At 34.1% G+C, this 15772-nt stretch overlaps 1 protein-coding gene across 4 annotated transcripts in view; it reads left to right on the top strand.

Moving 5' to 3' along the window:
• STPG2 (sperm tail PG-rich repeat containing 2) overlaps nt 1–15772 on the top strand; it is a 608618-nt gene that overhangs the window by 490455 nt on the left and 102391 nt on the right. The window contains exon 13 of one of the 4 annotated variants that reach the window (XM_074273234.1): nt 8675–8814. The exons of the other annotated variants lie outside the window; for them this stretch is intronic. Within the exon in view, the coding sequence (XP_074129335.1) occupies nt 8675–8792 (118 nt within the window). The 3' untranslated portion in view covers nt 8793–8814. Of the gene's footprint in view, nt 1–8674; nt 8815–15772 lie in introns of those variants that run through there. 4 annotated transcript variants of the gene reach the window in all.

The raw sequence follows: 15772 nt of genomic DNA, 5'->3' as shown, positions 1-15772 counted from the left end.
TCATACAAAAGCTTTTTAACTTGATATAATCAAAATGTTCTATTTTGAGGTCAATAGTGATCTCTAGTTCTTCTTTGATGACAAATTCCTATCTCCTCCACAAGTCTGAGAGGTAAACTATCCTATGTTCTTCTTTTTTTGTCTCTTAATTGTTTTTACTTGGTTGCAATAAGGACAAATGCATTATTATTCTAATTCTAGAATTAGAAGGAACCTTAGAGGTCATCTAAGTATAACTTTCACATTTTACATTTTAGAGAAATTGAGATCCAGTTAGGTTATCATACTAACCAAAGTTACACAGAAATTAAGTGTCAGAGGTAAGATTTGAATCTAGGTACTTTGTTAGAAGTGGTATTCTTTTATCACATTGTAATCAGCTGAAAAAGTATATATATGCTCACTCATATTTTTGAGATAATAATGTATCTAAATTGCATGAAGTACCACCTTTGAACCTTAGTAGCATGGATCTTATTTTTTCTTGATGCTGACTGAGTTCCAACAATGTAATCCCATCCATAATATAATTTTCATGAAAAAATAAAATCTGTCAATTATATTGAAAATTTCTCTTGTATTGTCTTCTACAGGCTTGCCAAGTACAAAATCTTCCCCTAACATCAATTTGTTTATTTTTTACTATTTTAACAGTTTGATCTTTATTACAAGCCAGGTTGAGAAAGCATGTCCAGGGTGTGCTAAACTGCCCAAGCCTTACTTGCTCTCTCTCTTTTTTAAAATTTTATAATTATAACTTTTTTTTTGACAATACATATGCATGGGTAATTTTTTATAACATTATCTGTAAAGGGCTAGAACTGAGCAATGCACTTGGATAATGAAGCATGTGAGACAAATTGCCAATTGGACAGTTCCCTTTTAACTTGTTTGAAGGTTGACCCTCCCCAGCTGTTCTGTGCTGACTGATTGGTGGGACAAAGAGGGGGGAGTGACATGTGTGAGGGGAGTAAGAGGAGGAAGAGGAAATTGAGACGTTCTCTCTCTTGGCGGTTGAGGGAGGAAGGTGTGTGTGGAGATTGCTAGATCTAATCCCCTGACCTTGACCGTAAAAGATCAAGAATAAAGACGTTTAGTGATCCTGACTCAGGCTGATTTCTGGGAAGACAGAGTTCCAGCAATTATCCTTTGCACTCATTTCTGTTCTGATTTTTCCCTTCCTTCCCTCCACCCCTTCTGCTAGATGGCAGGCAGTCTTATGTACATGTTAAATATGTTATAGTATATCCTAGATACAATATATGTGTGCAAAACCGAATTTCTTGTTGCACAGGAAGAATTGAATTCAGAAGGTAAAAATAACCTAGGAAGAAAAACAAAAAATGCAAACAGTTTACACTCATTTCCCAGTGTTCCTTCTCTGGGTGTAGCTGATTCTGTCCATCATTGATCAATTGGAATGGAATTAGATCTTCTCTTTGTTGAAGATATCCACTTCCATCAGCATACATCCTCGTACAGTATCATTGTTGAAGTGTATAATGATCTTCTGGTTCTGCTCATTTCACTCAACATCAGTTCATGTAAGTCTTTCCAAGCCTCTCTGGATTCCTCCTGTTGGTCATTTCTTACAGAACAATAATATTCAATAACATTCATATACCACAATTTACCCAACCATTCTTCAGTTGATGGGCATCCATTCATTTTCCAGTTTCTAGCCACTACAAAAAGGGCTACCACAAACATTTTGGCACATACAGATCCCTTTCTCTTCTTTAGTATTTCATTGGGATATAAGCCCAGTAGTAGCACTGCTGGATCAAAGAGTATGCACAGTTTGATAACTTTTTGGGCATAATTCCAGATTACTCTCCAGAATGTTTGGATTTGTTCACAGCTCCACCCACAATGCATCAATGTCCCAGTTTTTCCATGTCTTTTCCAACATTCATCATTATTTTTTCCTGTCATCTTAACCAATCTGACAAGCGTGTAGTGGTATCTCAGAGTTGTCTTAATTTGCATTTCTCTGATCAATAGTGATTTGGAGCACTCTTTCATATGAGTGGAAATAGTTTCAATTTCATCATCTGAAAATTGTCTGTTCATATCCTTTGACCATTTATCAATTTATCAATGGCTTGATTTCTTATAAATTAGTTCTTTATATATTTTGGAAATGAGGCCTTTATCAGAACCTTTAACTGTAAAGATGTTTTCCCAGTTTGTTGCCTTCTAATCTTGTTTGCATTAGTTTTTTTTTTGCTTTTTAATTTGATGTAATCAAAATTTTCTACTTTGTGATCAATAATGACCTCTAGTTCTTCTTTGGTCACAAATTCCTTCCTCCTCCACAAGTCTGAGAGGTAAACTATCCTATGTTCCTCTAATTTATTTATGATCTCATTTTTTATGCCTAAATCATGGACCCATTTTGATGTTATCTTGGTATATGGTGTTAAGTATGGGTCCATGCCTAATTTCTGCCATATTAATTTCAAGTTTTCCCAGCAGTTTTTGCCAAATAGTGAATTCTTATCCCAAAAGTTGAGCTCTTTGGGTTTGTCAAACACTAGATTGCTATAGTTATTGACTGTTTTGTCCTGTGAACCTAACCTATTCCACTGATCAAATAGTCTTTTTCTTAGCAAGTACCAAATGGTTTTAGTGACTACTACTTTTTAATATAGTTTTAGATCATTTGATTTTTTTTCATTAGTTTCCTAGAAATTCTTGACCTTTTGTTCTTCCATATGAATTTTGTTGTTATTTTTCTAGCTCATTAAAATAGTTTCTTGGGAGTCTGATTGGTATAGCACTAAATAAATAGATTAGTTTGGGGAGTATTGTCATCTTTATTATATTTGTTTGGCCTATCCAAGAGCACTTAATATTTTTCTAATAGTTTAGATCTGACTTTATTTTTGTGGAAAGTATTTTGTAGTTTTTTTCATATAGTTTCTGACTTTTCCTTTGGCAGATAGATTCCCAAATATTTTTTATCAACAAGTATTTTAAATGGAATTTTTCTTTGTATCTCTTGCTGTTGGATTTTATTAGTGAAGTATAAAAATGATGATGATTTATGTGGATTTATTTTGTATCCTGCAACTTTGCTAAAGTTGTGGATTCTTTCTAATAGCTTTTTAGTAGAATCTCTGGGGTTCTCTAAGTGTACCATCATGTCATCTGCAAAGAGTGATAATTTGGTTTCCTCATTACCTACTCTAATTCCCTTAATCTCTTTTTCATCTCTTATTGCTTAAGCTCTCATTTCTAATACAATATTGAATAGTAATGGTGATTGTGGGCAACCTTGTTTTACTCCTGATTTTATTGGGAATGGCTCCAGTTTATTACCATTACATATGATGCTTACTGATGGTTTTAAATACATGCTACTATTTTAAAGAAAAGTCCATTTATTCCTATATTCTCTAGTGTAAAGGGCTGAAACTATGAAAAGGTGTACTTGAATTAGACAACCAAGCACTTAGGGCTGATATGAGATAATGACTCTATTAGCATATGTTTGGAAAAATGTCTCTTCTCACCATTGGTGCTGGCTCAATGTTGAATGTTAAGATAATAATAAGCAAGGATCATAGGGTGGGATGAGAAAGGCAAGACTTCATTTAGCAGCAGGAAGAGGAAGAAAAAGGTGGATATTCTGGACTCAAGAATCAAGAAGAGATCTTTGGCAAAACTCCTGGCAGTTTGCCTGCTTCTTTCACTCCTATCCCTAAAGACTAAGGACTTTAATTTATCCTGACTGGCTGATCCTGAGGCCTGCAGGATGCTAGCTTGGACTTAACACTCTAGTGTTTTTAATAGGAATGGGTGTTGGATTTTATCAAATGCTTTTTTTGCATCTATTGAGATGATCATATGATTTTTGTTAATTTGGTTATTGATATAGTAAATTATGCTAATATTCTTCCTAATATTGAACCAGCGCTGCATTCCTGGTATAAATCCTACTTGGTCATGGTGTATTATCCTGGAGATGATTTTCTGTAATCTTTTTGCTAGTATTTTATATAAGATTTTTGCATCACTGTTCATTAGGGAGATTGGCCTATAATTTTCTTTCGCTGTTTTTGTCCTACCTTGTTTGGGTATTAGTACCATAGTTATGTCATAAAAGAAATTTGGTAGCACTCCTTCAATCCCTACTTTTTCAAATAGTTTATATAGCATTGGAGTTAATTGTTCTTTAAATGTTTAATAGAATTCACATGTACATCTATCTGTTCCTGGGGATTTTTTCTGAGGGAATTGATTAATAGCTTTTTCTATTTTTTTTCTAAAATGGGGCTGTTTAACCAATTTACTTCTTCCTCTGTTAATCTGAGCAAGCTATATTTTTGAACATATATTCATCCATTTCATTTAATTTATTAAATTTATTGGCATAAAGTTGGGCAAAGTAACTCCTAATTATTGCTCTGATTTCCTCTTCATTAGTGGAAAGTTCTCCCTTTTCATTTTTAAGAATAACCATTTGATTTTCCTCTTTCCTTTTTCTAATCAGGTTTACCAAGCATTTATTTATCTTGTTGGTTTTTTCGTAGAACCAACTCTTAGTTTTATTTATTAATTCAATAGTTTTTTTAAACTTTCAATTTTATTAATCTCTCCTTTTATTTTTAGAATTTCAAGTTTAATGTTTGACTAGGGGTTTTTAATTTTCTTTTTTCCTATCTTTTTTAGTTGCAAGCCTAATTCATTGATTTTCTCTTATTTCCCCTTATTTCCCCTTATTACCACTTTGGCTGCATCCCACATGTTTTGCTGTGATGTCTCATTATTGTCATTCTCTTGGGTGAAATTATTAATTGTGTCTATAATTTGCTGTTTCATCCAATCGTTCTTCAGCATGAGATTATTTAGTTTCCAATTATTTTTGGTCTATTTTCCCCTGGCTTTTTATTGAATGTAATTTTTATTGCATCATGATCTGAAAAGGATGCATTTACTACTTCTGCCTTTCTGCATTTGAATTTGAGGCTTTTATGTCCTAATACATGGTCAATTTTTGTATAGATTCTGTGAACTGCTGAAAAGAAAGTGTGCTCCTTTCTGTTTCCATTTAGTTTTCTCCAAAGAGCTATGATATCTAATTTTTCTAGTGTTCTATTTACCTCATTAATTTCTTTCTTATTTGTTTTGTGGTTTGATTTATCTAATTCTGAGAGTGCAAGATTGAGATCTCCCACTAGTATATTTTTGCTGTCTATATATTCCTGCAGCCTTTTTAACTTCTCCTTTAAGAATTTAGATGTTTCACCACTTGGTGCATATATGTTTAATATTGATATTGGCTCATCTATGCTACCCTTTAGCAAGATTTAGTTTCCTTCCTTATTTCTTTTAATAAGATTTTTGCTTTTGCTTGATATGAGATCAGGATGGCTACCTCTGTTTTTTTTTTACCTTTACTCTGTATGTATCTCTCTGCTTCAAGGTGTTTCCTATAAACAACATATTGTAGGATTCTGACTTTTAATCCAGTCTGCTATCTGCCTCGGCTTTATGGAGGAGTTTACTCCATTCACATTTAATTACTAATTCTGTATTTTCTGCCATCTTGTTAACTCCAGGTTATGGTTTTCTCTTTTCTCTTCTCCTTCCCCCCTTCCCCCCTTCCCCAATATTAAACTTATGAACACCTCTTGCCTTAGTCAGCCCTCCCTCGTTAGGATCCCTCCTCCCACCTTAGAGTCCCTTCCCTTTTCTTAAACGTTTCCCTTACAATTTCTGTATTCCCTTCTATTTAGCTTACTCCTTCCCTTTTCACTTTTCCCCTCCTACTTTTCAATGAGGTGGGAGAAGTTTCTCTGTAAATCAAATATGTCTAATATTTTTTCTTTGAGCCAATTCTGATGAGAATAAGATGCACACTATGTTCATCCCCCTCCCTTCTTTCCCCCAGATAGAACAAGTTTCCTTTGCCTCTTTGTGATATGTAGTACCCCCACCTTTCTCTTTTTCTGGTACAGTTTCCACCTCTAGCTTCTTTTTTACATTATAACAGTAAAACCAAATTATACATGTATTTATGTATACACATAACAGAAATATAGTTCTCAACATTTCTTTTTACCTTTTTATGTTTCTCTTTAGTCCTATATTTGGAGGTCAAACTTTTTGTTTAGTTGTGGTTTTTTTTCATCAGAAATAAATGGAATTCACCTATGTCATTGAATAGCCATCTTCTTCTCTGGAAGAAAATGCTCAGTTTTGCTGGGTAAGTTATTCTTGGCTGCATACCAAGTTCCTTAGCCTTTTAGAATATCAGATTCCAGGACCTTGGATCCTTTAATGTGGATGCTGCTAGATTCTGAGTAATCTTTATTGTGGCTCCTCTGTATTTGAATTTTTTTTTCTAATTGGTTGTAGTATTTTTCCCTTGGTCTGAAAGTTCTGGAATTTAGCCACAATATTTCTTGTAGTTTTGATTTTGGGATCTCTTTCAGTAGATGATCAATGAATTCTTTGATCTGTTGATTTCCTGAAAAATAGTGTCTAGTCTCTTTTTTTCATCATGATTTTCAGGAAGTTCAATAATCCTTAGATTATCTCTCCTAGATCTATTTTCCAGGTCTATTGTTTTCCCAAGTAGGTATTTACCATTTTTCCTAGTTTTTAATTTTTTTTTGTTTTGCTTGACTGATTCTTGGTGTCTCCTCAAGTCATTTGTTTCCATTTGTTCAATTCTGATTTTCAATGAATTATTTTCTTCATTTACTTTTTAAAATTTCTTTTTGTAATTGTCCAGTTGAGTTTGAGTTGTTTTGTTCTATGGAAATTTTTTTTTCCATTTCATCAATTTTATTTTTTAGAGAGCTATTTTTTTTTTCCAATTCACTAATTCTGTTTTTCAGGGAGTTGATTTCTTTATCCACTCTATCTTTTATTGGGTAACATGATTTATCTAGATGCTCTTGCAAAGCTTCCCTCCCCTTCTTCCATTTTTCTTCTAACTCTCTTTTAAGAATAAGTTTTTTTTTTTTTAAATCACCTACTTATCTCAATAGCAAGCAAATTGAGGATTTAGATACCTGTTATTTGACACAGTTGAATATCAACTAAGAGTCTAGAAACCAAGTATTTAGTAAATCAGAAAACTACAGTTTCCCATAGAGACAGATGTGGGGACTCTGGATCTGTGATTTCATTGATTTGGAAAGCTCTTGGATAAGGAAACTGCTTCTGTCAGTTCTATCAATGCAGGTCAGCTAATTCTCCATAGTATTTTTGAGGGTAATTGAATTGGTGCACACAGCCAACATGGGTCAAAAGTAGGATTTGGACCCAGGCTTTCTTTGTTTAGAGACCATCTTTCTACCCATTGAGTCACACTGCCTCTTCTACATTTCCCCCATATTTAGAGTTGAAATCATCCAAAGAAGCTACAGAGTCAGTTAGCAAATAGGAATCAGGGAATATAAATTAGGAATCTGGAATTTCAGATTATTGAAAGAAAATGGTAGCAGAATGCTAAAGAAAATTTTACTTTAGGATAGAAATGCTAATTTTAGGAAAGAAATGCTAATTTTAGCGTTCTTTTCCCCCTTAGGTGCAAAGAGAAGGTAGCTGTAGGAAAAGTGTGAAATCTATTGTCACTTACCATTGTTGGCTGAAAGAGAGAGAGAGGAGCTTGGCAGGTTTTTTTTTTTTTCCCCTACAGTGCTTTTTATTATTAGGAACTATTTATTGTAGGGTATGACTAAATATTAGTCAGCTCTCATATATTGATTTACAGTGAAATTTATTTTTCTTGATTTCTTAGCCTACATGTAGCTCCAAAAGATGAAAACATCGAAGCCTTAGTGCACAAAGATTGCTGAGTTTGGTACAGAGACATAAAACAAGGCATTATTGCTTTTATTGGAAGTCAGCTTCTTTTCTATTTAGCATAGGTCAACTAGTGTCCAACAATAGAGACAGCATAATCTAATTTTTAGTTGTTTATGAGTGTTCTCTTTTATCTTATGTGTTTATAATAGACTTGTCAGACACAAAATAATTTATTTAAAATGTTTTTTCCCTTCTCTGTTCCCACTCCAAACAATGACCTGTTACAATCCCTACAAGTGGATCTGAGAGCTTAGAAATTAGGCCTGCCTTATACTTTCTAGGTGGTACAATAGATAGGACAGAATGTAAGGCCTAAAGTCAGGAAGACTTGTCTTCCTGAGTTCTCTGCCCTCAGCTATTTACTAGATATGTGATCTTGGGCAAGTCACTTACTCCTATATGCCTCAGCTTTCTCATGTATAAAATGAGCTGGAAAAGGAAATATCAATTCATTCTTTTCAATTCATTTCTTTGCCAAGAAAGCCCCAAATGAAGAATCAGACATGACTGAAAAGCAATGGAACAACAGCAAAGATGAATGGTACTTTAAAAAATAATAATTCTTATTTGTGTAATAGAGATGATCACTGGAACATCCCTGATTATTTGGAACAATCCCATGATTAGTTCATAATGGATTCTCTGCTTCATGGGGAGAGACAAATTCATGTCATGTGCTAGGCTTGAAACAATAATTCCTGTTGTTCCCTATGATGATTGGCAACTGATCCAGGAAGAGCTGGCCACTTAGTAGGCTAAAAAAGATCCAAGGAGACAGAACTTTCTCTTTTTTTACCTTGTCATTAGGTGGTCCTTCCTGATTTGGAACACAGCTCTCCATTTCTAGCAATGATGGAAAATCTCCCCCCTCCCCTTCCTCCTCTCTCCCCTCCCCTTCCTCTCCCCGCTTCTCTCTCTTCCCTCCTCTCTCTCTCTCTTCCTTCCTCTTCCTTCTTATGCCCTAATCACCATTACTACCAAGAACATGTGCTGCCCACTGAGTCTGACACTCAGCTTCAAGTCCCCTGACTGCTTCTTCAGCCTCCTGTTTCTTTCTCTAAATACAAATGACTGAACAGAAGTTATCAGATAGATGTGTTAAGCCTTTCAAGCAACACCATTAGTTAAAAGTTGGAGGCTCTTGAGTTGTTCACTGCTTGCTCAGAAGGAGGTAATTTCTTCAGCAACTTTTCAGAAGAAAATTATCACCAGGAGAATTCTGTAACTGAAAGGAATAATTTTTAAAACCTGAGATTTGCCAGAATTTTCTACGTGTGAATTGCTTAGACAATACAGATATGAAGTGAATGTGGAGCATCTGTTCAGCAATCCTATAAGTCTCTTAGGATTATGGAATAGCTGTGATGAATTACTGTTACATATTTTAAATATTTGTTAAAGACTTGTGAGCCTTTAAGAATTTTTGTGTATGTTAAAGAAAAAATACTTGTCTTATTTACTTTATAAATAGCATGCCTTTTCTAGAAAAGACTCTTAATCTCATTAGGAGAGACCTTGGACTAGATCCATATATCAATTTTGAGATTTTTACCTTGTGAGTCCAGTAGGAAGTACAGAACATGCCTAATACTTTCAAGCTTCCCCTGTTCCCTCTCAAACCTGAAATGTCCAGAGTCCAAAGACCCTTTGGGAGGAGGTACATATTGGGGCTATGAATAGCAGCTGTATAGTTTTTTGTATCTGTGAGGATAATGGTAAAATGATTATTATTCTGATTTGAAGATGGGAAAATCTAAGTTCAGAATATGGTTAGCAAGTGGCACAACCAGAACTTAGATTTGGTTTTCTGACTCAGTTCAAAAGATATGTATCATCCTGGGATGCTTTCAAATGCAATTCACTATCTCTTTTATCCCACTAGGTATTATTAATAAAATTGGCATATTTTATATGGATAAAATTAATAATATTTTGCATATTATATTTCACTCCCTTCAGTCTAATCCAATAACTGTTTGTTCTAAAGATGATTAAAATGAATAAAATAACCACCTCCCCTTTTTAATGCCCTATTTCAGTTGCAATTCCTCTCATCCTCTATTAATCTTGGGGAAAATATAATAAAAAGAAGGCAGAAACTAGAGAGAAGTAATAGCATTGTTTTAGTTGTTTGCTCTTTCTCAAACAATGAGGCTAAAAATGTCATCTTCCTATTTCAATAGATTGCAATTAAAAATAAAACAACAAAAAACTCTCCAACATTCTCTCTGGCTTATTAAATCCTTAAGAATTTTAAGGAAGCAGCATAATAATGTGCAGATTGTGTGAGTTCAGGTGTAAGATGGTTTCAACTGCCTACAAATCATAAAATGCAATTTTCTCCTTTTAGTGCCAAGTTCATGATACTAAATGGTTTAGAAAATTGTATTAGGTAATTTTTCTTTAGTGCATTTGATGTAAATTGCACTAATATTGTGAAGTGCCCTTGTTTAACACATTTCTTTGTAAGCTAGGTGAATTAGAGTATCTAAAGAATAGAATTGGATGGAGAAGATAATGATTAGAGAGCCAGGATATTCTTCTCCAATAGCATTAAATATGGTTAATTCCATGCATTACTGATAGACACTGAAGTAACTTCACCATTTTCTTTAATAGCCACTTTCTTACTTATCTATTAATAGATGAAGGATTCTTCATCTGTTTAATAGCCATGTAATAACTACCTTGCACATCATTTCTATCCCCTGGAAAAGGATTTATGGGTTGTTACTGACATCATCCAAAAATGGAGTTTTTTTTAATTATTTAAATGTCTATTTCTCAGAATTATAATAACAATTCAAATTCACTTAGTGATTTCGAAATGAAATCATAACAAGAAATGAGACAAAGACCCTATTCAGATAATAGGTTTGAGCTTTATTTGGTCACGATAAAGACAGATGTTATTTAGTGGATATCGTCTATCAAGAATTATGGCAGGACATGACCAGGAGATGTAGAGAACATGAAAGCATCCCCTTTGATGTGAATGATTCCCATCTGTGGAGACAGTTTCCATATTGATGATATCACAGATGCATTGATCTTAATTTACTGAAGTGAGCACTGATTTGGAGATGGACGACCAGAACCCTCACTAAACTTTGACTGTAATCTTGGATAAATCTCTTAAGTTCCTCAGGCTTCAGTTTTCTCAATTCTAAAATGAGGAATTTAGAAACCTAAAGTGTTTTAAACTCTACATTAATAAATCCATGATCCTGTAGCAGTAAGGGTCCTAGCCCCCAGATTTTTAAAGTCTAGATTTCAAAGCACAGCTGGAATGGGCCTCTCTGTAGTTCTACTTACTCTCCATGTCTACACATTCCTTTATTTCATCACTCTATCATGCTCACACATTCTCTAAGTCTTTCATTATTCACTCAATGAGTGTTTTACTAAGTATTTACTAGGTACCAGTAGTGCTTTCCAAACTCTCCTAGCTATGGCTATTATGTATTTATTGAACCCCTTTTATCTGACTCTTACTAATGTTTTCTCTACACACTGACTGGGTTAATCCTTTAGGGCAAATTCTAACCACAAATGCCCATCATTAGCACTGAAGAATAGATGCTTTCAGGCTTTCACACAGAGGTATCCTTTTTTTCCTGGGATCTTTAGTCCCTAGTACTGTCATTTATCTATGTTTGAAGCCTTGTATTATCAGTGACAAAATTTAGAATCAATGGATTTAGGTTCACATTTTGTATCAATTATTCTTTTTGTGTTCGACCAATGAATGAATCCAGTTTCCTTATGTTTTCCATCATGTTCATTTTTGTATCCAGTTACCAAATCTCTAAATTTCCTGAGTATATAACTAAATGTTATACATCATATATAACTAATATGTCATATTTTCTCCTTAAAGTTTAGCCATCTCTGACCCCCAAGTCAATAATATCCTTTCCTTCCTCATCTTGGCCCCTTCATAGCATTTTTTATTCTGACCCACTACTAAATTATCAGCTCATTAAGGTAAAGGACAACTAATTACCAAAGCAATGATTTACCCATAGCAGGCACTTAATAAATTCTGCTGGTTGTTGCTTTCGCCCTATGCATGCTTTTTATTTTTCCAAGTCAACTTTCTACTGTTTACTGCTACCAACTTAGCTCCTATACTTTATATCTTTTGCAAAAGTCTTGTGTGGTCTTTTTGTATCCATTCTCTCCTCATTACAATCCGTCTTTTATACCTAAATCAGTTTAACATTTCCTATTCATTCATAGCACCATTTCAAATTTTCTCAAATCTTTCAAGGACTCACTATTGCCTACTGAATACAGCTGGACTCCTTGGCTGTTATCACATGTTCTCCATAACTGGCCCTGCCTTCACATTTCCACATTATTTCACACAGACAGCTCTTTTATATATTCACCCACTTCTGGTTAGACTAGACTGCTTCCTCACCATTGTGAAACTTTTCTGTTTCTACACCTTGAAATGCAATATTTCTTATATTTGGAAGGCTCTTCTTTTCTATATCCACTTTCATAGATCTTATCCATTCTTTAAGTCTCATCTCAAAGTCAGTTTTCTCTAGGAAAATTTTTTGATTGATCTAGTTGGAACTAATATTTCTTCCTCCAATCTCACATAGAATTTTATATCCCTCTGAAGTCTAATGCTGAACTATTGTTATTAATCATTCTATAAATTAGCATATTTGTTCTTTCTAAAGTATATTTTTTGTTCTTCTTATATTTGTTTATGCAACATTTTACATTTTATTTTTGAATAAAACTATTTTTTCTACAAGTGGGAAAAAAAGGGGGAAAAGAACATTTATAATAAATTTGTGATAATTGTTCTTTTTCTTGAAGAAGACTAGAATGACATTATTATATTAGGGTCAAGGTACAATGTGTCCAACTGTGGCTAAGCAGACTAATAGCAAGTTGGAAGGCTCTGCCATAAGTGGAGCACAAGTAATCCAGGCAAAAATTTGGAAGAGAGAAGGCTTTTAATTTGCACATTTCACATTTCTTTTGAGCTACTGCAATTCTGCAATTTTCTAATAGAGCTCAGCACCTTCCTTTGATGCTAGAAAATCTTGTGCCAGAGTCTCTCATGTCTCATTATTTATTAGAATGCTTGGAAATTCAGTTCAATAAAAGATCTTATTATCTGGTACCATATCTTGCCAAATGATCTTCAGAATCTTCCCAAGACCTCAGTTGGAAGCAATTCAGTTCCTGGTACAGGTAGAAGGTTCAAGGTTTACTGGTCTATTGTGAGATCAGCACAAAGGTTTTGTAGACCTTGGTAGACAGCCTTATACTTCTTCTTTCCCACATTTTCTTTGGAGTCTCCCAAACACTGAAATACCTGTGGCAGTTCATGCATTAACCTCATCTACTATGTGCACATCCTCCAAAGTATACTGCCAAGGTACATGAACTCATCCATATTTAAAAATGCTGGCTGGTGGAGAACGTTTGTTTTCTTGGGTTAATCTTTAGGCCAAAATTAGCCCAAGTGGCAGAAAATTGATCCATACTCTATCACATTTCAGTCTCACAAGCTCCACAGAATGCACAATCATCTGCAAATAAAAAAAAAAAAATCATGCACCAATTCTCCCTCTACTTCAGCTTTGGCTTGTAGTGTTTTTAAGTTAATTTACTGTCAATGAAATAGCTGATCTTGATGATATTTTTATTTTTATTGAAGCTGTCTGAAAATATTATGCTAAAAAGCATGAGAATAAGCACACAGCCCTGTTTTACTACATAATGACTAGAAAAGCAGAATATCATTTGTTATCTTGAACTCATACATGGAATGCCATGGAATTATGGAATTACACAACAATCCTGATGAACTTTTTCAGACAATAACATTTTATCATGATTTTCCATGTAATGGGCCAAAACTCTGGAGAAAGGTGTTAACTCAGTGGAATTGATAAGCTGTCTTGTTTAACATGGTGATTAATAGTTCTCTAGTTCAGTATGATTGATTTAATCTTACAACAAGCAATGGTTCCCTAGTGATATAATGATTGGTTTATACTCAGTATGATGAATTGATTTAATTATAATAGAATATATAACCTGGGGACAAACTCAGCCACAAGAAGAAGACTTGAACAGCCTCATGGTGGCTCTTCTAGATCCTCCAGATCTTCGAGATCCTCCAGAGAGCTAGTCTAGACACTATTTTAATCAGCCTGGTGTGGAGGCTCTAGAAAGCAATGGTATGTTTTATCACCTCAACTTGGGGGCTCTAGAAAGCAGGACATTACATTTGGATGTGCAGATTGCTGACTGGCTGATTGGTTGAGATTGCTGACACAGACTGGGAGACTGAAGGAGACAATAAAGACTTTGGACTTTATTTCTGATTATTTTCTTGGTGATTATTCTGCTGGTTCGAGGCCCTCCTGAGAGCTAGCCACAAAATTACATAATAAAATGCACAATTAAGCAAAACAAAATCCTACATTGGCTGCATGCAAAATGTTTGTCATTCCAGTCCCTGAATCCATTAGAGTCAAAATCATAGTCAAATAAACATTTATTAAATGTCTACTATTGCTAAGTTTTGGGGATACAAAGAATGGCAAAAAAAAAGAAAACAAAACAGTTCTCTGCCCTGAAGGAGATTACAATATAATGGGAGAAAAAAATATAAAAAAGAAGCTGACAGAGCAGGGAAGATGTTATTTGTCATATGGATGTCATGAAATCATGTAGACAGGGTAGAAAATAAATTTCCAAAGTGATTTCATCTTATAGAATGATGAGTTTTTGGGAAAAAAATTAAATTTGGGGAAGTAGCCAGGTAGGAAATAATAAAGAGAATTCCCTGGTCACCATACCTAATAGTGAAGGATCTGGGAGGAGCTCCCATTGCCTTCCATTATAAAGGGAAGACTCTCAAATCACTCCTTTTTGCATATGCTGCCATGCCTTGTTTCAATTCTAAAGAACAAGAAGCCCCATACCAGGTAATTTCTGATCTCCTGTCCCTGACACTTCATAAACATTTATTGGGTTAAATTGGATAAAAAATGAATATAGTCTTTTATTTTATACTATACTTTATGATGATGATGAAATTCCTATTGATATAAATAATGCAAATAATGTCCTTAGCTGCTGTTGTTCAGTTATTTCAGTCATGTCTGATTCTATGACTACATTTGGTATTTTCTTGGAGAAGATGTTGGAGGCATTTGCCATTTCTTCTCTAGCTAATTTTACAAATGAGGAAGCTGAGGTAAACAGAATTAACTGATTTTCCCAGAGTCACTCAGCTACTAAGCATCTGAAGCCAGATTTGAATTTATGAAGATGAGTTTTTCAGACCTACCAATCTATCCACTGTGCCACCCAGCTCTCCATAATATTAAATCACTTCTTTCCCATAGCATTTAGCACCATATCATTTTGTAATCCAAACTGAAAGTCTGTGTTTGAACAGCAAGACAAGTGATAACAGAAAAAATGTTTTCAGACAGAATTAAAATTTTTCTAGAAACAAATACTCTTTTCATAATGAAACACATAGACTATAACTGTTAACAAAATATACTAGGAACATATTTGAGCCATAACCTATTTACATAAGGGAGGAATTTAGAAATTATAGTATGAAGAAGAGCACACAAATATATATCATTGCCAATCACTTTTCTAATGGACATAGATTATATAGGAAAGAGCTCCATGGGCAAAAATCTTGTTCTCACTTAGTAATCCTAACAATCCTATATGCTAATTATTTTTCACAGATTTGTGTCATCTGCAAATATAATAAATATGACACATATGCCTTTATCCAAGTCATTCATAAAAATGTTAATTAGTATAGATCTTTTGATTAGAGTTTCTCTTGTTTAAATATTTATAAGATGTGTGTCTAATAAGTTAATTTTTTGTATTCATAAACTGAGGGGATTAATGCTGGGAGCAATGACCTCCT

The sequence above is a fragment of the Sminthopsis crassicaudata genome, chromosome 6, assembly GCF_048593235.1.
Source record: "Sminthopsis crassicaudata isolate SCR6 chromosome 6, ASM4859323v1, whole genome shotgun sequence".
Lineage (NCBI taxonomy): Eukaryota > Metazoa > Chordata > Mammalia > Dasyuromorphia > Dasyuridae > Sminthopsis > Sminthopsis crassicaudata.
Note: the sequence above shows the minus strand (reverse complement) of the source record. Positions and strands in the feature narration are given on the sequence as shown.